Genomic DNA, 26,211 nt, shown 5'->3' with positions numbered 1-26,211 from the left:
AGATGAATGTAATTGGACCTAAAGTCAGTTCAGACATAAGGACATTGGTCTGGTGCAGTTCAAGAAAAGCAAGAAAGATCATCACGCTTTTCTGGTAGAGAAATTATAGTCTGTGTTCATCACTAAATCCATATTTTGGAAATTGTGACATTCAGAGGAAAATACCTTTAAATGACTAATGTGAAATAAATACACACATACAGTGGAGAGAACAAGTATTTGATACACCCCTGGTTTTTGAAGTTTTCTCACTTAAAGCATGTAGAGTCAGTCATTTGTATCAAAGTTACTCTTCAACTGTGAGGACAGAATCTAGAACAAAAATGCAGAAAAATCAAAGATGATTTAAAAAAAAAATAATTTCCATTTAATTGCATGACATAAGTATTTGATACATCAGACGAACAGAACTCAATATTTGCTACAGAAACCTTTGTTTACAATAACAGAGATCAGACGTTTTCTGTAGTTCTTCAGCAGGTTTGCACCACTCCTCCATACAGACCTTCTCCAGAGCCTTCAGGTTTCAGGGCTGTCTCTGGGCAACACGGGCTTTCAGCTCTCTCCAAAGATGTTCAATAGGATTCAGGTCTGGAGACTGGCTAGGCCACTCCAGGACCTTGAGATGCTTCCTACGGAGCCACTCCTTCGTCGCCCTGGCTGTGTGTTTGGTGTCGTTGTCATGCACTGCAGGATTTTAATCCATGACGGCGGAGTGTGTTACTGATGGTTTTCTTTGAGACTGTGGTCCCAGCTCTACTCAGGTCACTGACCAGGTCCTGCCATGTAGTTCTGGGCTCATCCCTCACTGTCCTCATGATCCTTGATGCCCCACGAGGAGAGATCTTGCATGGAGCTTCCAGACCGAGGGAGATCGACCGTCGTCTTGAACTTCTTCCATTTTCTGATAATTGCACCAACAGTTGTTCTTCTCACCGAGCTGCTGGTCTATTGTCCTGTAGTCCATCCCAGCCTTGTGCAGGTCTACAGTTGGATCCCTGATGTCCTTGCACAGCTCTCTGGTCTTGGCCATTGTGGAGAGGTTGGAGTGTGTGGACAGGTGTCTTTTCTACAGGTGATGAGTTCAAACAGGTGCAGTTAAAGCAGGTAATGAGTGGAGAACAGCTTCTTAAAGAAGAACTAACAGGTCTGAGCCTAAATTCTTACTGGTTGATGGACCATCAAATACTAATGTCATGCAATACAATGGAAATTAATGATTTAAAAATCATCAACTATGATTTTCTGCATTTTAGTTTTAGATTCTGTCCTTCAAAGTTGAACCTTTGATACAAATGACAGACTCTACATGCTTTGTAAGAGAGAAAACTTCAAAAATGTATCAAATACTTGTTCTCTCCACTGTAAATGTCTAAATCAATATCCAAATACGTGTATATTATATTTAAAAAAAGCAAACTACCTGAAACTCTTTCACCAGGTTGTCGGTTCGCTTCCAGGTCGGGAGGATGACCTTCATGTGTGGAGTGTGTATGTTCTCCTCGTGTTGTGTGGGTTTACTCCGGACACTCCGGTTTCCTCCCACAGTCCAAAAACATACAGAGGTTGATGGAGAACTTGGGGAAAATAAGTCCGTATGTGTCTTTGTGTTCCCTGAGACAGACTGGCCTCCTGTCCAGGATGTCCCCGCCTCTCGCCCCTAAACTCTGGGATAGACTCTAATCTATTTCTTCATGCTGTATTTCAGTTATTTTCCAGAATGCTTCTTTCCATCATAGTCAAATACACCCCAGGTGTGTCATTATTAGGTAATATAATATGTTTGGATGTAGAGACATTAAGGGGAATACAAGTTAGAAAATATTTTAAATACTGTAAAACAGATAAATAAAGAGTATTTCCTAATTCTCTATTCTATGGAATACCATGAGTGACACAATTAGTGAATAATAAAGTGTTTGTAAATAACCACATCCAGGGGAAAAGACTATTAAATGGCTATTGTGAAATAAATACATGCATAAATGTGTATTTCTGGTATTCCATACATCTAAACACGTTCTTTCTGTTTCTCTCATCGCCTCCTACTGTCCGGAGTCACAAACAACATATCTGTCCATCATTGATATCAGACAAACATTTGCTGTTTACATTACATCTTCTGTCTGTTTCTTTTTTAACAAATAAACATGTTTCCTGTCATCATACTTCAATATTCACTTTTCTTTTCAGTCATTTGTTTTAGTTTGTTTCTGAGCGATTAGTTAATAATTTTCTCATGTAGTTAATCCTGCCATTAAAGCTCTTTCTTACATTTTGAACTCGTCATATTCTCTATTGTTGATTCTTCTGGGATCCGCTCTGATGCCTTCACTGCTCAGGATGTCTCCCACAAATGTCAGTTCCTTCACTCCAAGCTGTCATTTCTCCTTATTCAGCTTCAAATATGTATTTCTGTTCACTTCAAGAACGTTAACAGTCTCATGTCATGTTCAGCGCTTGTGTCGTCCATTTATTATTATTTCCGTCTCTTTCCAGGGGCTCATAGATGGTGTGTGTTGTCTTGTCAAACACCTCAGATACTGAAACTATGACAAACATCCTTTGAGTTTATATTTGCTTTATGAACTGTTGGATTTATAGTTTTATAGTGAGACGAGTGCAACACATGCGTATTTATATTACGTTTATGGAATAAAAATGTTTCCTGTTTACATATGTAACGATTCTAACCACTAGCCCGGGGAGTGACAGTGGGCTGGTGTTAATCAGTACACAACAACGCCACTTTAGGCCTTACACCTCAAGATATAAACCCACGACCCTACGCGTAGAAACCTCTGACAAATGAATACAGGCACAAACACAAGTACCAGAAAATATAGTTTATTGCTTAGCCAGACAGGGCAGCGAAGGCCTTACAACTGACATAGTCCCCAAATAATCATAATTGAAATCAACAAAACACAGTTAGTAATTATAACAGAAATAAAGGGAAAACCAAAAACATCACACATTGACTGGACAGAAATGACAAGTATGAACACTACTTCAGTTGAACACCTCGCTACTCCGAAAAACTAAAACAAAGTGCTAAACCTAAACAAAAGAACCCACAGGAAATAAACACATTAACACAATATACAAGTCTCAAAGTTGAACCAAACCTAAATAACTGTATAGCGAACAGAATAACTAACCCAAACTAAACACAAAGAGGCAAGGCAGGGCATAGTATCTGCTCATCCCTAAAACAAAAGAAAGAACCCAATTGTGAAGAGAAAACAATAACTAATTTAGATCACTGTGTTGGACTTTGAGTCAATGGAATACCATACCAAGTAGTGGAGAACAGGACCACACGTCCCAGAACCTGACCGTCACGACACAGGAGAGGAAGACTGACTCACTGACTTTATAGTTAAAGACCTCATTAACTAATTGGCTTCACCTGCGTAGGGAGTGGAGACAAAGAGAATGTAAACAATCATTTTCATAACAAACCAAAAATAACCATCCGGTTACACATACATATAGTCATCATGTGATACTGAAAGTGTGTTTTTCAAGGAGATGCTCAGATCACATGAGGAAAACCTGCTCTTGCTGAGCTTCAATTCAAACCTGTTCAGCTTCTGGTGGATCATTTTAATATGTTATCAAAACAAGCCTATATTTTCTGACACATGAACACTCGTGTATAAAACTCATCATGTTGTCGTAAATGAACAAGAATCATCAGTGTGTAGAAAGAGAAACATGTGTGTGAATACTTTAATATCCAGACATGTAACAACAAACATTGTTGATGCGTCTCTGATGTGAACTTCTCAGTGTGTACATTTTTAGTGTAAGTACATGAGGCCCCTGATGGTCGTCCTACCAGCTCTCATGCTGTCTTCACTCTTCCTGGACAGGAAGGATTCCCCCCAGTGAGCTGGCATATCGCACACGCCTGCTGGGTCACTTCCTGGCCTGGCTTCTTGGCTGTTACGTGACTGGCTTGGTCAGATCCTGCTTCTACGCCACTGAGAGAGTCGGACGGAAGAAAACTCTCAAGTTCTATCGCTACGATGTCTGGGCTGAATTACAGAACTTGGCTTTCAGGTGAACACAAGTGAAGGAACATTGCTGATGACGTCACAACTACAGTGTCCTGTACACGAGGACCGACATGAAAGTCATTCAATTATCTCGAGATTTAAAGGCTTGAAGTCTTGAGTCTGTGTTCGTTGTGTTCAATCAATCGACCACTGATCATAATCAGCAGATATCTGTGAACTGGGGTTTGTTTCAGATCAAAATAAATGATGACTGGCGGCTCATACTTTACCTCTTCCCACCTGCACAGGCTCTGCACAGGTGCACGGGAACAAACGACAACAAACATGTCTGCTGTGTAAAGGTTTTAAACTGTGTGTGAGAACTATGTGAAGTTCACTTGCTGCTCATGGAAACGTAAAAATTCCTCGAGGAGGAAGCATTTTAAAATGATCCTGAAAGAAACTGGCAGCCAATGAAGAGTTTTAAGAATCAGAGAAATGCGAGTTCTTCTACTAGAGCGGCTCAGAATTCTCGCTGCAGAGTTTTGATTTAACTGCAGGCGAGACAGATGCTTCTTAAAATGTTGAACATGTCTGTGGGTTATTTTTCCTCTTCTTCTTTTGCTTCCTTTTTCTTCAGCCTGAAGTCTTTTATAACGTTCTCCACTCAACAACTCTAAGTCTCATGTGTTTGTGCGACTTTTAGAAATCACGTTTCTAAATGCCAGCTGGAAGAGTTGAGTGCAGACGAGGTCGCGTCCCTCCCCAGTACAAGCGTCGTCTCCCGCCTTCGCTTCGTTCCAGAGACGGGTGGAATGAGAGCGATCACTGGGGTCATGGGGGTGAAGGTCAAAACACAGGTACAAATGTGTTTCACCTCTTGTTGATCCTCACTTGCACACATGGATGTGATGTTTATTGTTGGTCTCATCCTTCATGTCCAGTTTCACAGGATCTTCACGACTTACATGCAGTCTTGCTTGCCCTCGTGCGAGAGTCTCCGTCTCTCCTCGGCTCCACAGTTTGGGGAAAGAGCGACATTCACCGAGTTCTGTCCTCCTTCCTGCCATTGAAGGACAACAGAGCCGAACCCTTTTACTTTGTTAAGGTATCTTTGCTACACCTGGAGACATTGACTTAAAACATTATTTAAAGAGATCATTGGTAGATATCCGCTTATTAACTTGTATTTTTGGTATTTAAAAATACATTTTTATTTCTAAATATATCATTTTCATTTGCAAGACTTGTAAATGAGTCTTTGTTATTGCATCTGACATGTGAATGTAATTTCACACACAGAATTTCAAGTTTTACCATTTACATTTTTTTTTCAAATGATATACAGTATATAAAAGTAAAAATGTATTTGTAAATGCCAAAATACAAGTTAGAAATATTAAATCGCTCGTACAACCATTAAATATTTTCAGATCACCCTCTGTGCATGTACACATAATTATGAGACAAAAATAAGCCCATAGTTACTAAGTATATATATATCATCAGTGTTGGGAGTAAAGGTTTGCTGTAACAAAAGCGTCTTTTTACTTCTATTTTTTATGAGATGCTTTTTATATCCATACATGATAGAAAGTTATTACTTTAAAAGTGAATGAAGAATGGATACGTGAGTTGAACATCTGCATCTGCCACAAAAATGACCGTCAGTGCATTTAATCTTTTATTTCTATTTGTTTTTTTCTTTTATTGTTCTTACCTTTTTGTGTGATTTGTTTAATCACAGCATCCAAACTTACACTGACCCGTACACTTGTACAAATGTTTCTCTCTTACAAAAACTTTCCCTATTAAAAAGTAAAGAAACTGGGTTGTTTTTGAAAGAAGTAACAAGTAATTGTAACTAAGTTACTATTTTAAAGTAAGTCGCCCAACAATATTCATGATGTTACATTTGAGAGAAATTATTAATTTGTTTGTAACGAGGGACAAACATTCTGACTGTTTCCTGTGTGTAAATATAACATGATTATAATCAATATAACATTATTGATTTTAGTGATGTTTGTCTATTAAAACAAGGCGTGTTTAAGATGTTTTTACATGACATTTATAACCAAATATTTATGGATTTGAAAATGAGCACAAAAGAGAAAAAAAGCTTCAACATTAGATTATTTTTTAACCTTTAACTCTGTTTGTGTTTTCACCTGAACAAGGCGGTTGTTAGTGGAGGTCACGACCCTCACGAGAAGCTTCAAGAGGTCATAGGTCAAGTGCTTTCATCAGTCGAGGACATGGTTTTCAACGTACGAACTTTTGCCAAAATCTGGTCCGACTCGGAAGAAGGTCTTCGTAAGACTTTTGTGCGAGAGGTGAGTTTACTGATCACAGAAACACAATGAAGTCAGAACTACATTAAATAAGCATTAAATGTTCTTTTTATTTTCGTGTTGTGTCGTTGTGTATCTGAAGCGACTCATTTGTGTTGTGGAAACAGGCGACTATCATCCACGGAGCTGCAGGAACAGCCAACATGAAGAACTTTGTTGCGTCGCTGCAGAAAAGCAAGAAAGCTCATCACACTGTTCTGGTAGAGAAGGTAAGAATGACCTTGAAAGTATTTTCTTCATCGTAGTTTTCATTTTCTCCGGCTGTTACGCTGCATTTATCTGGAAACTATACAATAAGTCTGTGTTCGTCACGTCATCTTTATTTCTTCCAGCATTTCTCCACAGACGATTGTGTGAAAGAGCAGCTGGACTTCTTCACTGGGTTGTTGTCTGGGACCATCGTTGAGTACAGGAGGAGGTTAGTGTTCATTTTTAACTTTTCTTTCTGCTCAGACAGATTCAGTATCGACGGATGTGAGAGAAGCAGACGTGGACAGAAGAATGTTCTTGTCATTGTTGGACAGATGTTGAATTTTAACCTTAAATAATTCTCATTATTTTAATAAATGCTTGGTCAAGAATCACTGACGTGTTCTGAGGGGATGTTTGTAGCCTCCATGTTTTCTGGCTTGATTTTCTCATCTTTACTTTACAACCTAAGATCAGATCTTCTTTGTCCTCCAGAATGTACCGTCAAGGTCAAGGTATTCCTCGAGGCTCTGTGGTGTCTAGTCTGCTCCGCTGCCTCTACTATGGTCACATGGAGAACACGCTGTTTCAAGATCTTCCTAAAGACAAAGTGTCCGTTTGTCGTGAAGTTGACAGATGTCATTGTGTCGTGTCGCCAGCAGGGGGAGCCAGTTCCGTATAACAACCTTTCTTTCTGTGTCTGCAGATGTTTGATGAGGCTGGTCGATGATTTCCTGTTGATTACAACAGACAAATGTCGAGCAGAGTCTTTTCTAACGTGAGTTTGACTTTTTACATCAACCATTTGAGCCAAATATAAACTTCTCATCTTTTTCACCAGGACTTTGCTCTCCGGGGTGCAGGAGTACGGACTTGTCGTCGACCACCAGAACATGGTGACCAACTTCCAAACGTCACCAGGTCCCCATCCTACCATTGACGCCCTGCCCCGTCTCTGTCTCTTCCCCTGGTGTGGTTTGCTGCTGGACACTCAGTCGCTGCACGTGCACAGGGATTATTCAAGGTGTGGCTTCGACTATTTTCACTTCTACGATTCATAAAGTGTGTTTGAAGCAACATTCTGCTGAGTAACTGTATGTGTTCAAAAAAGAGAACGAACCTGCTCAGCTCATACATTAGTGTGTAAGGTTGAAATATATTTGTTCTCACAGTTACAGATCTTCGTCTCTGCTACAGCCCCACACTGGGCTCTGACACATCAGCAACAGAGGAGAAGAAACTGATGATCGTCCTCACAGGTGATTGTATCTCTTCATGGACGTCAAGGTTTGGAAAGATCACTTCAGACACATGTAGCTCTGTGAGGTTAAAGTTCACTTCAGACACATGTAGCTCTGTGAGGTTAAAGTTCACTTCAGACACATGTAGCTCTGTGAGGTTAAAGTTCACTTCAGACACATGTAGCTCTGTGAGGTTAAAGTTCACTACAGACACATGTAACTCTGTGAGGTTAAAGTTCACTTCAGACACATGTAGCTCTGTGAGGTTAAAGTTCACTTCAGACACATGTAGCTCTGTGAGGTTAAAGTTCACTACAGACACATGTAGCTCTGTGAGGTTAAAGTTCACTACAGACACATGTAGCTCTGTGAGGTTAAAGTTCACTTCAGACACATGTAGCTCTGTGAGGTTAAAGTTCACTTCAGACACATGTAGCTCTGTGAGGTTAAAGTCCACTTCAGACACATGTAGCTCTGTGAGGTTAAAGTTCACTTCAGACACATGTAGCTCTGTGAGGTTCAAGTTCACTTCAGACACATGTAGCTCTGTGAGGTTAAAGTTCACTACAGACACATGTAACTCTGTGAGGTTAAAGTTCACTTCAGACACATGTAGCTCTGTGAGGTTAAAGTTCACTTCAGACACATGTAGCTCTGTGAGGTTAAAGTTCACTTCAGGGGGATTATTTTTCACAGTAATCTGTTCTTTAGAATTATAGGTTTGCTACTGAATTTCGGTTCTTTTGTGGCTCGACTGAAATAGTAGCGATTATCAAAACATGCTTCATATTTTTCGGCTCCTATGTGAGATAAAAACTTAATTCTGTGTGGATTTCTCTGAAGAAAATCTGAGGAAGACAAAGGCAGTGAACATTCATTTGTTACTTGTTAGCAAGTCTTTGTTTGAAATAGAAATGATTTGTTTCTTCACAGAACTATCTTGAAGTGGACGTTACCTAAGATGAAAAATAAAGATTTGTACTATGTGTGATGTCATTTCCTTTCTGTTAGAATTGATCTTAAAATGGTACAATTGTATCGTGAAAAGAAGAATAAATAGAAGAAGAATAACAAGCTTAAAATACAGATTCTTTTTTTGAACAATCTTTTATGTCGAGGTTTCAATACCAGGTGGACCTCGTAAGAATACGAGTCAGAGGTCAAATATTGCATCAACTGTTGTAAATAATTCAACATTTTTTATCTCATCATTTAAAGGTAAATGTAAGAAATATAAACTTGTCTCAAATAAAATATTAAAGTTTGTTTCTTTGAGTCTTAAATAATGTATGTTATGTGTGTTTTTTAGAATGTTTCTAACTGTTAAAATTCTTATGAACATTTATGCATAATTAAATTAATGCTAAAAGATCAAATATAAAGTAAGAGAATAATAAAGTATCCTCTGCTTGATGCTAAGAACTTTTGTTCCTGCACACAATCAACATTCCTGCAAACTGATTACTGAGACCAGCTCAACTCAGGTTAGAGTCAAATCACCGGTAGAATAAACTGCAGCTAAGGACTGCTGACAGGTGTAAGTCCAGGGGATTGGATGACATCTATTGACCTGACCAACGCATCATTTGAAGTTTCGATAGTCAAATACTTGCGTTTCGCCCTCGAGGATCAAGTGTGTCAATACACTTGACTCCCGTTCGGCTACTCTCTGGCACCCAGGACCTTCACCAAGTGTGTGGAGGCAGCACTGGAACCAATGAGAGCAAGTGGGGTGAGGATCTTGACCTATCTGGATGACTGGTTGATCCTTGCCAGGTCTCCGACTGACAACACAGTTGCTGGAAGCTTGGCGTCATGTGATCACAGCAGGCGCTGTTATGTCCCTCCTGGGGCTCATGGCAGCAGCTCACAAGGTGGTGCGGCTGGGCTTGCTGCATATGAGGGACCTCCAGAGATGGTTTGGTCATCTCAAGCTAGATCCAAAGCAAGACCAGGGTCGGGTTTTGCAGGACATCAAATTTTGGAATTAGGTTGTGTCCTTCATTACACTCTGGTGTTCACAGACGCATCTCTAACATGGGGAGGCATCTCAGGTCAGATCTACGCCAGTGTACATACACATGAACTGGATAGAGTTGAAAGCAATTCACAACATTCTGCTTCACCTCTCTCCCCAACTGTCACAGTCCAATGTCCTAGTGATATCAGACAGCTCCACCGAAGTGGTCTTGGTTCGGTCACCCGGTGGCGGACCTCTTCGCCAATAGGGGGAACTTCAAATGTCTTCTTTGGTTCTCCCTCAGGGCCTCTGATTGCCCCCTACTAGGCGTGGATGCTTTGGCCCACTCGAGTTGGCCGGCCGGCTACTGTTGGCCTTCCCTCCTCTGTGACTCCTCCTCCCCTTGGTTTGGAGAGCGAAGCAGGAGAGTAAAGAAGGAACGTTCCAAAGCTTAGGAGCAACAGCCTGGAAGGATTTCTTTCCTCTGGTCCTGAATCGTGTGCGAGGAACCATCATCAGATTCTGATCCACAGACCTCAGAGCCCGAGCTGGGGTGTAAGGCTGGATCAGATCACTGATGGAAGGTCTGACCATGAATAGATCTGAAAGTAAGAACCAGAATTTTAAAATGATCCTGAAAGAAACTGGAAGACAGTGAAGAGATTTAAGGATCAGAGAAATGTGAGTTCTTCTACTTGAGCGGGTCAGAATTCTGGCTGCAGAGTTCTGAATCAACTGCAGGCGAGTCAGATCCTTCTTGTTTAGACATGAAAACAAATGGTTGCAATAGTATGGATTTAGAGATTTTTCTCAGTTGAAACAGTTTCTGGTCAGTTTTCTGCAGTGTTGAACAAGAGACATGTTTTTGTCAAATACAACACCCAGGTTTCTCAGGCTCAGTTTGACAGACTGACCTAAGTCACCCAAGTACTGACTCAACCCTGGAACCTTATCATCAGGAGCAATAACCAAAGTTTCAGTTTTTTCCACATTTAGCTGCAAAGTGTTTTCACTCATTGTTTGATTTCTAGCAAACAATTGACTAAGTTCAGCCTCTGGGGCTCAGTTGGATCAAAAGAGCAGTAGAGCTGGATGTCATCAGCAAACATCAAGAAACATGTTAAGAAACATCAGGAAATCTCTGAATGATTTTTACCCAGAGGAATCAAGTATGTTTGTGTTAATGTTGTAGACATTCTGCAGTGAAACCAGGAGACATCAGGGAAGAAAAGTTTGAATCAGAAAATTGGTCATTCATGACACATTTTATTATAACAGGAGTCTTTTTGAACTTTTCTTCTTTCATTGATACCAGAAACATTTTCTGTATGAATTTGATGAATAAACATGTTGCCAGTCATCATACTTCAATATTCACTTTTCTTTTTAGTCTTTTGTCTAAGTGTTTGTTTCTGAGAGATTAGTTAAGAATTTTCTCGTGTAGTTCATCATGCCATTAAACCTCTTACACTTTGAACTCCTCATATTCTCTATTGTTGATTATTCTGGCAGTTTATGACGGTGAACACAAGAACTTGGACGACACCAGCTTTACCGATTCATATCTTCACCTGGATGAGTGGAAAGATCATCTTTGTTTGGGGTCGTCTGTCAGAAAAAGGTAGTTTCTGGATGCCCAGTGTGAAAGTGCCTCAACAACACTATCCACTACTGGGTATCCGCAGTCAGGGTGGTGGCTGCCCCCCACATATGTAGATGGCAGGGTGGGTAGGATAGGTAAGACCTGCAGGCTTTGTCTCTTAGAAGTTAGTCTGCTGGAAGGATCATTAGTTTCCCTCGGCGGGTACTGACAGAGGATACGACGTGAACGCTGATCCATTGACCCCCAGGATGCCATTAATACGTAAATTTATATTGTTTTTTTTGTTCAAAAGAAACTGTTTTATTAATATTACTTTCTTATACATTACTCTTGTCAACTAATATGTAGTCTATAGAGAGAAACTAGTTATCATCAAAGTCATTTACTTCTTTATTTCCTATTAATAATCATTAAATGGGGTGTTGTTCAGAATAATCCTCATTATTATCACGTTACTAAAGGTAGAAAATAGTCACAATGAAATAGCTACACTAGCGCCATCAAGTGGCCACTAATGGGAATAGATATAGAGAGTGTGTGCGTGCATGTGTAAGTGTGTGTGTGTGAATTCTCTTGGACGGAAGATGAACAAAAAGAAAGTGACCAAACCAGTGAATTTATTTGAAAACAAGATCAGGGAAAATCAAAGTGAAGAGGTTTAGCAAAAGTTCAATTACTTTGTTTAAATACATGATGTTTATTAGTTTTAAAGAGAGATTTTCCATCTTTGGTCTCAAAGTTTCTCTTTGATTCACTGCTTCATAGCAAAAGCGTGACTACCCTCTAGTGGACAAGACAAGTAAAACAACATTCTTGTGGCTCTTGTGGCTTCTTTTATAAACCGATACTTGTGGAAAAAACATTGTAGTTTTACAATAAACTTTAACATATAAATGATGTGTTTCCATGCTTTACTTTTAAAATCAGGATCTAAAAAGTGATTTCAAGACTTTACTGCAGGAATCCACAACTTTCTTTGCATCAGGATCAGTTCAATGTGGAAACTGTTGTCATGGAACGACTTCAGAAAACAACTATTAAAAATTTATAAAAACACGAGCAGCAAAACAATGAAGCATTAGTTGTATCTTTGAATAGATTGTTCCTCTTCAGGTCAGGATGTTTCAAGATTGAATCAAGCTGTAAAAATATAATCATGTATTGAAGTCATTTGAAGTTGATCAAACAGTCTGGAAGGAACATCTTAACATTCATCTTCTTGCTTGATCTGTAATTCTCTTCAAGTTATTTCCCTCTGTTTCTTCTGAGAGTCACTGTGGTAGTCACTCCTCAGTCGCAGCTTTTCAAATCTGTCAGGATGATCCAGATAATCCTGATCCTCCATCAAGTTCCTGTTGTCGTTGGACAGTAGGAGGCGCTGCTGTGTGTGAGTCCAGTGAGAGTGAAGACTGAGAGAAGAAGAGACATGAGGTGATGATGGTGGAAGAACGTTGTCTTGACGATCATATACTGATCCAAACTGAGACGAGTCAATGTTCTGTCAACATTCTTCTGAGAACTTGAGAGAAGAACCATGTGACTGAAACATCCCAGAATCATCTTGAATGTCAGATTTGAAGATGAAGTCAGCAGCTAAACTAGCATGTAGCTAACATGAGTCTAGTCTAGTTGTGATGAAGATGTTCAAGTGAACACATGATTCAATATGAAGTGATTCATGTGTGAAATGATGTTTAAAGTGACTCAACATTGTGAGTTGATGATCAAACTCACGTCTGATTTCAAATATTTGACAGAAATATTTCTTTGTTCTCCACTGACAGTCAAACTGAAACAATGTTGATGTTGAAGCTCCTGAAGAGTTTTGAGCTGAAGGACTTGAAGATTTGGAATCAGAGCTTCACTTGATACTGTAACTGTGAGTCTTTAACATCTGCACGTTTGTTCTGGAATCTTCTTCATCAAGTCCATGTCCACAAAGACCTTCAACTGCTGTGTCAGCAGATGAGCTTTGATGTTGAAGTCAATCAATGGAATCAAACTTACCATTCATGGATGAAGGTTTAACATATCTGGTCCACAGTCATCCAGCCTTGAGGAAGAAAGAGTCAGAAGATCAGATTCATTTGATTCAGATGTTTCATGAATATTGTTTCATTCTCAGTGGACGACTCAGTCATGACTGTTGATGACAACAAAGATGGATCTATAAACAGGCTGCTCAGTCTCAACTGTCTCCTTCATGCTTCCACTGGTGTCCAGCAGGAGAACATGGAGGAACTCAGAGTTTGGATTCATGTGCTCAGTTCAGATGAAGAGTCTGAGCATCAAATGTTCAGTCTGAAGATCTTTGGAGTTCAGTCAGTGAGTTCTGCTGCTCTGTTCATACCTGAGAGTCTCCAGTCTCCAGTCTGGACTCTTCAGTCCAGCAGACAGCAGCTCCAGTCCTGGTCCTCCTGGATGATTCCAGCTCAGGTCCAGTTCTCTCAGGTGGGATGGGTTCAATGTCAGAGCTGAGGCCAGAGAAGAACAACCTCTCTCTGAGATCTGACACCATGACAGACTGAAATGAAGGAGAAACACTTTTAGAAACTTATCAGAACCAAGAGAAGATGATGTTCTGACCTGAGAGTCTCCAGGTGACAGTGTGGACTCTTCAGTCCAGCAGACAGCAGCTCCACTCCTGGATCCTGCAGCTTGTTTCTACTCAGGTCCAGTAGAGTCAGACTAGAGGACGGAGAGCTGAGGACTGAGGACAGAAGTGAACAACTTCTCTCTGACAGTCCACAGTCGCTCAGGCTGTGAAAGAGACGAGTTTCATCAACAAGTGACTTTTTCAATTCTTTATTTAAAAACAATCAACTATTTACTTTCATAAGATCATGGTCACATGTTTGTTTGAATATTTATCAGGTTGGTATAAATGAGGGTGAAATGTTGAACATGACGACAGAAACACAAACATGAAGAAGGAGTAACAACAATGTTGAGGTTGTGGTTTGTTGTTAAATATTTACTTTAGAAAAACAGACTTTCCTACAAACTAGTGAGACATCATTGATTTATGCTGAATTGTTGGAACATGAACAAGTATTTCAGTGAATGTTTTCATGTGATCAACTTGATCTTGATTAATCAAATTAAATTAAATAAAGTGTTTTTCAACATTCAGTTCATGAGCTGAAAATAAATAATACTTCAACAGGAAGTGACATTTATCAACACATCGTCTGCGAACAAGGAAATCTGGCTCAGTTGCTTCATCAACCAGGAAACAAGAGCTGAGACGACACTCGTCTAGTTTCTCTCCAGATATTAGAAACATGACATTTATTTCTATCTTCATTTCTCCTGAGAGACAAGAAACCAGATGAACTGTGGACCAGACATGAAGAGAGAAGATGATGTTCTGACCTGAGAGTCTCCAGGTGACAGTGTGGACTCTTCAGTCCAGCAGACAGCAGCTCCACTCCTGGATCCTGCAGGTCTAAGTTGTTACTCAGGTCCAGTAGAGTCAGACTAGAGGACGGAGAGCTGAGGACTGAGGACAGAAGTGAACAACTTCTCTCTGACAGGAAACAGAAGCTCAGCCTGTGAAAGAGACGAGTTTCATCAACAAGTGACTTTTTCAATTTTCTATTTAAAAAAAAAAAAAAAAATTACGTCTGTGTTTTGAAGAGGTAAAAAATATTTATATTTTAATGTTGTAGTTTTGAAGAGGTAAAAAATATTTATATTTTAATGTTGTAGTTTTTTTGTACCTCTTCAAAACTATAACATTAAAAAATTGTTGCCCAAATGTGTAAAATGTTGTTTTTTGAAGGCTCGAAAAAGTTGTAAAATATAAATATTTTGTACCTCTTCTTAATGTTGGAGTTTTGAAGAGGTAAAAAAAAGAAAAAAAAAAAAGAATATTTTAAAGTATTTTTTTTTTTTTTTTTTTTTGACGTCTTCAAAACTACAACATTAAAATATATATATATATATATATATATATATATATATATATATATATATATATAAATATATATATATATATATTTAAATGTTATATATTTTAATGTTGTAGTTTTGAAGACGTCAAAAAAAAAAAAAAATACAACTTTAAAATATTCTTTTTTTTAAATTAAAATATATATATATATATATATATATATATATATATATATATATATATATATATATTAACTCTTCAAATCTACAACATTAAAATATAAATATTTTTTACCTCTTTTTTTTACCTCTTCAAAACACAGACATTATAAAAATGCTGGTATGGAATTATAAATTAAAAAAATCGAGATTCAATATTTTTAACAAGTATCATTTTACATTATTTTTTAAACGTGTATAAAATCTAATATATAATATATATATTAAACTATATGTCTGAAAAAAAAATTCCTTTATTCAATGAAAACAAAACCAACCTTTCAATATTTAAATTATTGAATTAAATTATTCAAAAAATATTTCTATGGTTAAAAAAATACAACATTTTAATAAAATTAAATGTTAAATTCGATCCTTCAATTCTCTGATGACACTGATCTACTTGCATAAGAAACAAAGCAAATGTTTTTCAATATTCAGTTCATGAGCTGAAAATAGATTCAACTGCTCCAACAGGAAGTGACATTTATACTGACGTGTACAAAATACTTATTACGTGAACAAAGATCTGCTGTTTTTTTGTTTATGTTTTAAGTCTCCGTTGATGGTTGTTTTGACTCTGTTGGTTTGGACTGTTGCTGAATGAATTGGAGTCTCAGTAAAAGACATGACAAACAAAACTTATTGGCTTCAATGAACATTTATGAACATATTTAGCTTCAAAAGACGCTTAAAGTAAGTAAAGTAGTTTTGTTTCATTAAAGAAACTTCATGATAAATTGAAGAAAAATGTAAGAATGATGCGATTAGTCGACTTAATGGTTGAATATTTGGTGAGCAGTCGACTGTTAAAATAGTCGTAGACCTCATGAACAACAGATGAACCATAAGAGAAGAACAGAGACAACAACGGTGGAAAAAACAAACAATGAAAACAAATGAAAGACAAACCTCAAGATTCCACTCTAAAGTGTTTTGTCTTCTACGAGACAGATGACGCGAGAACACTGGATAAAGAATATGAAGGACTGTTGTTTTGATTATTATTCATTTTCATTTAAAGTTGACGCTTGTTTGTTTATCATTACAATGATTTATTAAGATGATATTTTTATAAACTACGTAACATCTTTACCTGCTACACAAACATACAAATGTATCTATGAGCTGCTTCACTGAAGAACAAAGTGATGACAGACTTTGACTCGTGTTTCCACCTCTGACTTTACATTTAGAATAGAATAGAAAAGAATAGAAAAGCTTTATTCATCCCCAGAGGGGAAACACACTTTCACAACAGCGCAGTTTAAAAAAATAAAGTGCAAGGAAAAAGAAATAATAAAAGAGATAATACAAAATAAAATAAAAACGATCTTAAGAATATACAATTATTTACAAAAAATAGAAATTTAACACTATTAACAAAATAAGATAGAATAAAATAAAATAAAATAGAAATAAAAACGGGAAAAAAAATAAAAATAAAAAAAAGCTGGCCAGCTCCTCCACGGTCAGGTGCAGTGGGTGGAGAGCGTTGTCCCTGATGGAGGATAGTCTGGAGAGTGTCCTCCTCTCTCCCACCTCCTCCACCGAGTCCAGCGAGCGGCCCAGGACAGAGCCGTCCCTCGTGACCAGCCTGTTCAGTCTCTTCCTGTCCCGGTCCGTGCTGCCTGCTCCCCAGCAGACCACAGCGTAGTGGATAGCAGAGGCTACCACAGAGTCATAAAAGGTCCTTAAAAGTGGTCTGCACACTCCGAAGGACCTCAGTCTCCCCAGGAGGTGGAGGCGACTTCGGCCCTTCTTATACACGGCGTTGATGTGTGGACCAGTTCAGTTTATTGTTGAGGTGAACCCCCAGGTATTTGAAGCTGTCCACCAGCTCAATGTCCGAGCCCTGGATGCTCACCGGTTGATGTGGTGGAGACTTTTTCCTGAAGTCAATCACCATCTCCCTTGTCTTACCGGTGTTTAAGCAAAGGTAGTTGCTCTCACACCAGTCAACAAAGTCCTTGATGACTCACCTGTACTCCAGATGCCCCCCCCCCAGACACGCAGCCCACAATGGCCGAGTCGTCAGAAAACTTCTGGAGGTGACAGCTGCTGGAGTCATAGGTAAAGTCCGCCGTGTAGAGGGAAAAAAGGAAAGGTGACAGCACTGTCCCTTGAGGCACCGCGGTGCTGCAGATGGTCACCTCAGACCTGCAGTCCTGCAGCCTCACATACTGCGGCCTGTTGGTGAGGTAGTCCATCGTCCATGCTGCCAGCTGTGTCCCAACTCCTGCGTCCTCCATCTTCTTCCTTAGCAGCGCCGGCTGGATGGTGTTGAAAGCACTTGAGAAGTCAAAAAACATGACTCTCACAGTGCTACCGGCGGCTTCCAGATGGGTCAGTGCCCGGTGCTGCAGGTAGATGACGGCGTCGTCCACCCCCATCTTTGGCCTGTAGGCGAACTGCAGCGGATCCAACGCAGAGCTCACCGTCGTGCGTAGCTCGCGGAGTACCAGCCTCTCCAAGGTCTTCATCAGATGGGAGGTCAGGGCGACTGGTCTGAAGTGGCTCGGCTCCTTCGCGTGTACCGCCTTGGGAACCGGAACCACACAGGAGGTCTTCCACTGGACCGGGACCTTCTCCAGTTTGAGGCTCAGGTTGAAGATGTGTGTGACCAACTCACAAAGTTGATCAGCACAGTCCCTGAGCAGTCTGGGGCTGAGTCCATCTGGTCCAGCAGCTTTCCTGATCTTCAGTCGCCTTAATTCTCTCCTCACCTGTTCAGATGTAACGGAGAGAGGTGGCTGTGGGGGGTTGGGCAGCTGAGGCAGTAGGGCTTGTTGGGGGGGAGAAAGGTGGCTTGGAGGTGAGAACAGTTGGGGGGAGGGGGCTGAAGCAGGGGAAAAACAGCTTTGTGAAGAGTGGGGGGCAGAGGTGGAGGGGGGAGGGGGGCCCTGATCAAACCGGTTGAAATACTGGTTAAGTTCAGTGGCCCATCTTTGGTCTCCCCCTGCTGTGGCTCTGGCTCCACTCTGGCCATGACCTGAGATGTTCTTCAGGCCTTTCCACACATCCCTTGTGTTGCCCTGCGCCAGTTGCTCCTCCAGTTTCCTCTTGTATTCCTCCTTGGCCATCCTGATCGCCTTCTTGAGCTCTCGCTGGACCTCTTTAAGCTCCTCTCTGCTCCCTGAAGCAAACACCCTCTTCTTCTTGTTCAGCAGAACTTGAAGTTGAGGGGTCACCCATGGCTTGGTGTTGGCAAAGCACCGCACCTTGCGGGTCGGCGTGACGTTGCCCTCACAGAACTTTATGTAATCCGTGGAATGGTCATTGAAGGTGTCGATGTCATCACCATGAGAGAACCAGTCCAGTCTGTAGACTCAAAGCAGTCTCTCAGCCTCTCCTTGGCTTCATCATTCCACATCTTAACAGTTATTTTCTGTGCAGGCTGTCTCCTCACCATGGGAGTGTATTCAGGTCGCAGACGTATCAGGTTGTGATCAGAGCGGCCGAGGGGGGGCAGGGCGGTGGAGGTGTAGGCACCTTTGACATTTGCATACAAAAGGTCCAGAGTCTTGTCCTCCCGGGTGTGGCACTTCACGTATTGTGTGAAGGTGGGAAGAATGGAGGAAAGTGAGACATGGTTGAAATCTCCGTTAATGAGCAGGAGAGAGTTCAGGTGTTTGAGCTGCAGGTCCGACACTGAGGCGCTCAGCCTCTGGCTCGCTGCGGCTGCGTCCGCAGAGGGAGGAATGTAAACAGTGAACACAATCACATGTGAGAACTCCCTCGGGATGTAATACGGGCGGATGCCCACCGCAACAAACTCTATGTCCTTAGTGCACACTTGTTCTTTAATGGAGACATGAGCTGGTTCGCTCCATCTCTCATTAATAAACACCGCCACTCCTCCTCCTCTCCTCTTTCAATCCATGTCCCGGTCCGCACGCACCATCTTAAACCCCTCCAGGGAAACAACAGAGTCTGGGATCTTCTCCGTCAGCCAGGTCTCCGTGAAACATAGAAGGCTGCTCTCCCGGAAATCTCTCTGATGCCGGGTCAGCGCAGCAAGCTCGTCCGTTTTATTCACGATCGAACGTACATTTCCCATGATGATCGATGGAATAAAGGGACGGAACCTACGTTTCTTCTCTTGTTTCATCCGACCTGCTCTGCATCCGCGTCTTTTTCTCTTGATTTCCACGGGAATCGTCCATTCCTTGTGAGAGAGAGAGCGGTGTTGCGCAACCCCAACAGCTGATCCCTGGTGTAAACAATAGACCCGCTGAGCGTGTCTGCCGACGGAGTTCCCAAAAGTGACGAAAATAGCAGAAAACCGTATGCAAAAGTTGTAAAAGTGGTCTCGTTTTGTGCACAACGGCAACAAAATCCGACCACTCTAAAGAAAAAATTAAAAAGACGCCAAAAAAATGGAAAAAGTGTAATAAAAAGTAAGAAGAAAGAGGGAGCTGTTGTAACCAGCTGCTGCTCGTGCGGCGCCATTCTACAAAAAAAAAAAAATTGAGCTTTGATGATGTAGAAAAGATGATGTTCTGACCTGAGAGTCTCCAGGTGACAGTGTGGACTCTTCAGTCCAGCAGACAGCAGCTCCACTCCTGGATCCTGCAGGTTGTTGTCACTCAGGTCCAGTAGAGTCAGACTAGAGGACGGAGAGCTGAGGACTGAGGACAGAAGTGAACAACTTCTCTCTGACAGTCCACAACTGATCAGCCTGTGAAAGAGACGAGTTTCATCAACAAGTGACTTTTTCAATTTTCTATTTGACAAGAATTGAAAGAGTTTATTTATAGTTTAATATTGTTATTTTAGTAATAAATAAAATGAAAAAAATTCAAGAATCAATATTTTTAACAAGTGGCTTTTTTAATTTAATATACAAATGTGAAAGTGTTTAAAATCCAATATATAATATATATTCAAATTATTTAATAAAATGATTCAGAAAATATTTCTATGGTTAAAAAAATAGAACATTTTAATAAAATTAAATGTTAAATTCAATCCTTCAATTCTCTGATGACACTGATCTACTTGCATAAGAAACAAAGCAAATGTTTTTCAATATTCAGTTCATGAGCTGAAAATAGATTCAACTGCTCCAACAGGAAGTGACATTTATGAACTTATTTTGCTTAAAAAGAATCTTAAAGTAATACCTGACATGAATATTTTAAATTAAATACATGCAGTCGGACAAAGAGGATTATGAAGACGAACCCCTTTGATTTTATTATTTATTTTTATAGAAAACATTTCCTGAGAAAAAGACAAGAGTTGACCTTTTGTATGAAACAGTAAAGTTAAATAAAGCTGCATTTTTATTGATGTAACCTTCGTGGTTTTGTTTCATTCAAGAAACTTCATGTGAATTTAAGATGAAGATTTTGTAGAAATCAGGCTCAGAGCTGCTGTGAAGGTCACACATGCTAACTTAAGTTTATTTACTATAAATAAATGTTGCGTACACATTCATTTGTGTATACGCAGTATAATTAATGAGGCCACATTATTCATTTTCATTTAAAGTTGACGCTTGTTCGTTTATCATTACAATGATTTATTAAGATGATATTTTTATAAACTACGTAACATCTTTACTTTTCAATTCTCTATTTGACAAGACTGAACTAGTTACATCATAAAATCACATATTGTATGAATATTTGAGGAAGGTTTGTCTAAATTAGGATCAGTTTGTTAAACACGATGACAAACACATCAATCATCAAAGAGTAAATCAAACATTCATGTTTAGTTCATATCATCAGAAATGTTTGAACAACTTACAGAACTTTGTTTGCAGCTTTAACCACCGGCAGAAGCCTCTCAAGAACCTTCTCTGAAGCACAGTATTTCTTCAGGTCAAACTCGTCCAGATGTTCCTCTGAGGACAGTAAGATGAAGGCCAGGGTCGACCATTGAGCAGAAGACATTTGAACATAGAGACCTCCTGATCTCATCTCCTGTTGGACCTCCTCCACCAGAGAAGTGTCCTTCACTTCATTCAGACAGTGGAACAGGTTGATGATTCTCTCTGGAGACACATCCTCACTTATCTTCTTCTTGATGAGCTCTGCTGTGTTGTGATTGGTCCAGGAGCTACTTCCTGTCTGTGTCAACAAACCTGGAAGGAGACTCTGGCTGGTCTGCAGAGAAAGACCCAGAAGGAAGCGCAGGAACAAGTCCAGATGTCCATTTGGACTTTTTAGAGTTTCATCTATTGCTGTCTGGTAGAACCTTTCTGTTTGACTTTTGTCAATTTCTGTCAGTTTGGATGTTAGTTTTGATTCCATCAGGTTGACTCCAGAGTTGATGAAGGTCTGGTGGACATGAAGAGCAGCCAGAAACTCCTGAACACTCAGGTGGATGAAGCAGAACACCTTGTCCTGGTACAGTCCTCTCTCCTCTCTGAAGATCTGAGTGAACACTCCTGAGTAAACTGAAGCTGCTGAGATGTTGATGTCACACTCTGTGAGGTCTGACTTATAGAAGATCAAGTTTCCTCTCTGCAGATGCTCAAAAGCCAGTTTTCCCAGAGACTCCATCATCTTCTTGCTCTCAGGATCCCAAACTGTGTCAGTCCCAGATCCTCCGTCGAACTTCACCTTCTTGACTTTGATCTGAACCACCAGGAAGTAGATGTACATCTCAGTCAGGGTCTTGGGCAGCTGTCCTGTCTCTGTGCTCTTCAACATGTCCAGAACTGTGGAAGTGATCCAGCAGAAGATCGGGATGTGACACATGATGTAGATGCTTCGTGACCTCCTGATGTGAGACATGATGCTGCTGGTCTGCTCCTCATCTCTGAACCTCTTCCTGAAGTACTCCTCCTTCTGGAGGTCATTGAACCCTCTGACCTCTGTCACCATGTCCACACACTCAGGAGGGATCTGATTGGCTGCTGCAGGTCGTGTGGTGATCCAGAGACGAGCTGAGGGAAGAAGATCCCCCCTGATGAGGTTTGTCAGCAGGACGTCTACTGAGGTGGACTCTGTAGCTTCTATCAGGGGCCGACTGTTGAGGAAGTCCAGAGGGAGTCGACACTCGTCCAGACCATCAAAGATGAACAGAACCTGGAGTCCTTCTAAGCTGCTGAGTCTGGATTCTCTGGTTTTAGGAAAGAAAAGATGAACAAGTTCCATCAAACTCAACTTCTTCTCTTTCAGCAGGTTCAGCTCTCTGAAGGTGAAAGGAAATATGAAGTGGAAGTTCTGGTGGGCTTTGTCCTCAGCCCAGTCCAGAGTGACCTTCTGTGTCAGGAGGGTCTTCCCAATGCCAGCCACGCCCTTCGTCAGCAGTGTTCTGATTGGTCGTTCAGGTGAGGCTTTAAAGAGGTCTTCTTGTCTGATGGTGGTTTCTGGTCTGGTCTGGTTCCTGGTGGCTGCTTCGATCTGTCGGACCTCGTGCTCCTGGTTGACCTGGTCTGTGCCCCCCTCAGTGATGTAGAGCTCAGTGAAGATCTCATTCAGAGGAGCAGAGTTTCCTGCTTTAGCGACCCCCTCAGACACACTGTGGAACTTCTTCTTCAGGCTCCTCTTCAGTCGTCCTCCACACTCTGAAGCAAGACTTCCTGAATGAAAACATAAGTCGAACGAGTCAGAAGATTGAGGTGAAAATGGAGTAAAATCTTCAGATCTGATGCAAGTGTTCTTCATCTTCATCATGTTTGTTCACATGTTCTTACTGCTCCACAGACGCTCGGCCAGATCCTCCTCCTCCATGTCCTTCAGGAGATAAACTGTGATCTTCAGGAATTCTTCTCTGATGCTTCTCCACTTCTCATCTTCCTCCTCAGTCTGTGGAGTCTCTGGACTCACAAACCTCCAGACTCTCTTCAGCTCCTTCTGCATATAGTTGTAGAAGTTTCTCTCCAGTGACTGGAACAGAATCACAGAGAAGAAAGTCAGAGTGATAGTGGATCATCTCAAGAACCACAAAGACCAGAAGCTTTAACTTGGATTCAGCTGAAGGATGATGAACAGAAGGAACCTCTAGGATGAGGACCTCCTCTAGTTTATGAACATACCAGCCGTTTGATTTCCAGTTGTGAGGGATGTTGCTGACCAATGAGAAGCTCTGAGTTCTGATGGTCCACTCTGAGAAGAAGAGATGAAATCAGACTCTAAATAAACTCTTGTCGTGTTGAAGGTTTTGATCGAAAGTAAACTAGAAGGTTCCTTTTAAAACCCACATAAATCTCGATTAGAACTTAAATCTTGTCAAACTGTTTATTTTAAATATTTTGATATAAAAATGATTCTTCTTCGTTTAATTCTTCAAAGGCTCACAACAGTCCAGAATATTCTGGTTCCTCCTGCTGGATCCTGATGAAAACACAACTCTGATCAACTCTCATCTGTTTCTATCCTGGTATTCACCAGCTGAACCACTAGATGTCCTCACACTGCTGCACATGTCCACCTCTGCACTACAACTGTGAAAGCAACGTTTGAGGTTTTTAATTGTGTCTTTATCTCCCCCTGCTGGTGATGTGAGTGAAGTGAAGTTCTCTGGTTTAATGTGTCAGTTTGAACCTGGTAGACTCACACTTGTTCACTCTCACCTCACACCTGGAGACTCTTCACTTCCTCTGAAGTTGATCCATCTAGGCATTGAACGATCACTCTTCAGAGACACACAGCAGGGTTCTGGTCCAGATCTTGGTCCAGGTCCAGCAGGTTCTTTCTGCTGCTTTGATCTTGAACACAGAAGTAGAATGAGTGAGAATGAAGACATGGAGGACAATCTTGGAGGTCCTTGTCTCACCTCTGAGTGCTGGTCTGTTCATCGTGCTCCTCACACTGAGGGTATTTAAAGGAGTCTCTGTCCTCACCATGAGTCTCAGCAGAGTCTTCACCTTCACACAAACACACTCGTGACATTCTTGTCAACATCAAAAGTTGTTCTCGCCTCATAGTGTAAAAACTATAATCAATATTATTGTGTTTTTGCTTTATTTGTCTGTGATGTATTATTTAAACTGTCTGCATCTTTGTTGAGGACTACAGATGGAAACTATCATTGTGCTAAATCTGGTGCAGCATCTTTTTAATGTAACTGAACATTGTCCTTTTAAAAAATAAACTGAACTGAACTAAATAGTTTCATAATGTCCTGTTTTCATTAGAGGAAACCAGAATTCACTTCACATGTTCTGCGCCCTCTACAGGCAGGGTTAGATGGAGCAGAGGTATCTTCTATCCACAGACGCAGATGGAACTATGAAATGAGGCGTCCACTATCCAGCATTAGCAGCTTCTCTGCTCGATAAAATCTCTTTCCACACTGAGATCTCAGGCTTTCTGGTCCTTGTTTTTGAGCCATTAGAGCAAATCTTCCTAAAGAAAGTCCAGCCCTTTTCTTCAACCCCTCCTGTCGGCACTCACCTGAGGGACCAGACCATCTCATCAGCTCCACCTGCCTGCAATTATTGAAGGAGAACAATAGGCTGCTTGGAGCTCCAGTCTTCTCCTTTCTTGTGCTGTGTCTCAAATCGCATACTTGCGTACTCAAAGTTAGTATTTTTAGTGCGTAAGTGCGTCTCAATTCTTAGTATGCGAAATTTAGTGCACCATGCACACTAAATTGTCACTAAAACGCCCACAAAGCTGAGTATGGTTCGATGAACACTAACCACCCTAAACGGCTCCATCTTAATGACGTTTTAAACAGAAGTTACATCATATATAATTTACATATATATATATATATATATATATATATACTTACAGGTGCATTTTTCAGCAGCAGTAGAATGACACATCTTCGCTGCTGATACCAGCTTAAATATCTCGCCAATATTTCGATTCTCATATTTTTTCTTTATTTCCTTTTCCAAACTTGCAAAATGTGCTGCCAGCAGGTGAGACATACTATCTGTGGAGAATTTGCGTACTTGTTAGTATGTACACTATCCTGATGCATACTAACTTCTAGTATACTAAGAGAAGTATTCGATTTGAGACACAGCATTGGTGTTTTTTTCAGTGCGCCCCCTACAGACGTGTCATTACAGGCTATTGCACTGCTGGCTTGTTGTAAATCAGTAACTTAAAGAACTGTAGTGATGATGATGATGATGATGATGATGATGATGATGATGATGATGATGATGATGATGATCCAGATAATGATGATTATAATGAAGATGATGATGATGATGATGATGATGATGAAGATGATGAAGATGATGATGATGATGATGATGATGATGATGATGATGATCCAGATAATAATGATGATGATGATGAAGATGATGATGATGATGATGATGATGATGATGATGATGATGATGATAATGAAGATGATGATGATAATGAAGATGATGATGATGATGATGATGATGATGAAGATGATGATGATGATGATGATGATGATGATGATGATGATGGTCTGATCGTCTCTGAGCTTCATTAGAATTTGTGGCTCACGTGCGCAACACGCCTTATTCTTACTATGTTTTTAAAATGAAAGTGTTTTCTTTGCATGTAGTTATTATGTGATGGTGTATTTATACAAGTGTGTTTTTAAGGATATAGCTCCGATCACGTGATCACATGAAGGAAACCGGCTTTAGCTGCTTTCATTCTGCAGCTTCACTTTGATATAACTGACTGACGTGATGTTGTTTCACAAGAACGTCTGTGACTCTCGTAGAGAAGACTTGAAGGATCCCACTGTGTTTGTTATGTTATAAAAACAATCTTATAATTCCTAATCCTTTTTTCTAATTGTGTGAAATGCCTGGAAAAAAACTCAATATAAATCGATCATGTTG

At 40.4% G+C, this 26,211-nt stretch overlaps 2 protein-coding genes across 2 annotated transcripts in view; one reads left to right on the top strand and one right to left on the bottom strand.

The window, feature by feature from the left end:
• Positions 1 to 26,211, bottom strand: part of LOC148085152 (NLR family CARD domain-containing protein 3-like) — a 58,795-nt gene that overhangs the window by 25,228 nt on the left and 7,356 nt on the right. The window contains exon 2 of the mRNA XM_087781594.1: positions 21,222 to 22,736. Within this exon, the coding sequence (XP_087637720.1) occupies positions 21,222 to 22,736 (1,515 nt within the window). The remainder of the gene's footprint in view (positions 1 to 21,221; positions 22,737 to 26,211) is intronic.
• On the top strand, positions 3,820 to 10,075 carry LOC148085153 (telomerase reverse transcriptase-like). The gene is made up of 11 exons (XM_087785522.1): positions 3,820 to 3,893; positions 3,973 to 4,068; positions 4,711 to 4,864; positions 6,185 to 6,340; positions 6,466 to 6,567; positions 6,691 to 6,776; positions 7,043 to 7,159; positions 7,254 to 7,325; positions 7,389 to 7,571; positions 7,745 to 7,806; positions 10,053 to 10,075. The coding sequence occupies exons 1-11, from the start codon at positions 3,820 to 3,822 to the stop codon at positions 10,073 to 10,075; spliced, it is 1,125 nt and encodes a 374-aa protein (XP_087641648.1).

Source organism: Callionymus lyra, chromosome 2 (assembly GCF_982586985.1).
Source record: "Callionymus lyra chromosome 2, fCalLyr1.hap1.1, whole genome shotgun sequence".
Taxonomy (NCBI): domain Eukaryota; kingdom Metazoa; phylum Chordata; class Actinopteri; order Syngnathiformes; family Callionymidae; genus Callionymus; species Callionymus lyra.
This window is presented reverse-complemented; position numbering and strand designations above follow the sequence as displayed.

What these genes read in the sequence shown, in the direction of transcription:
- LOC148085153 (XM_087785522.1), top strand. Translation starts at nt 3,820, where the DNA reads ATGAGGCCCCTGATGGTCGTCCTACCAGCTCTCATGCTGTCTTCACTC. An exon ending in GACAGGAAGGATTCCCCCCA is followed by an intron (nt 3,894 to 3,972) that starts GTGAGCTGGCAT and finishes TGGCTTGGTCAG; the next exon opens with ATCCTGCTTCTACGCCACTG. An exon ending in GTAAGACTTTTGTGCGAGAG is followed by an intron (nt 6,341 to 6,465) that starts GTGAGTTTACTG and finishes TTGTGGAAACAG; the next exon opens with GCGACTATCATCCACGGAGC.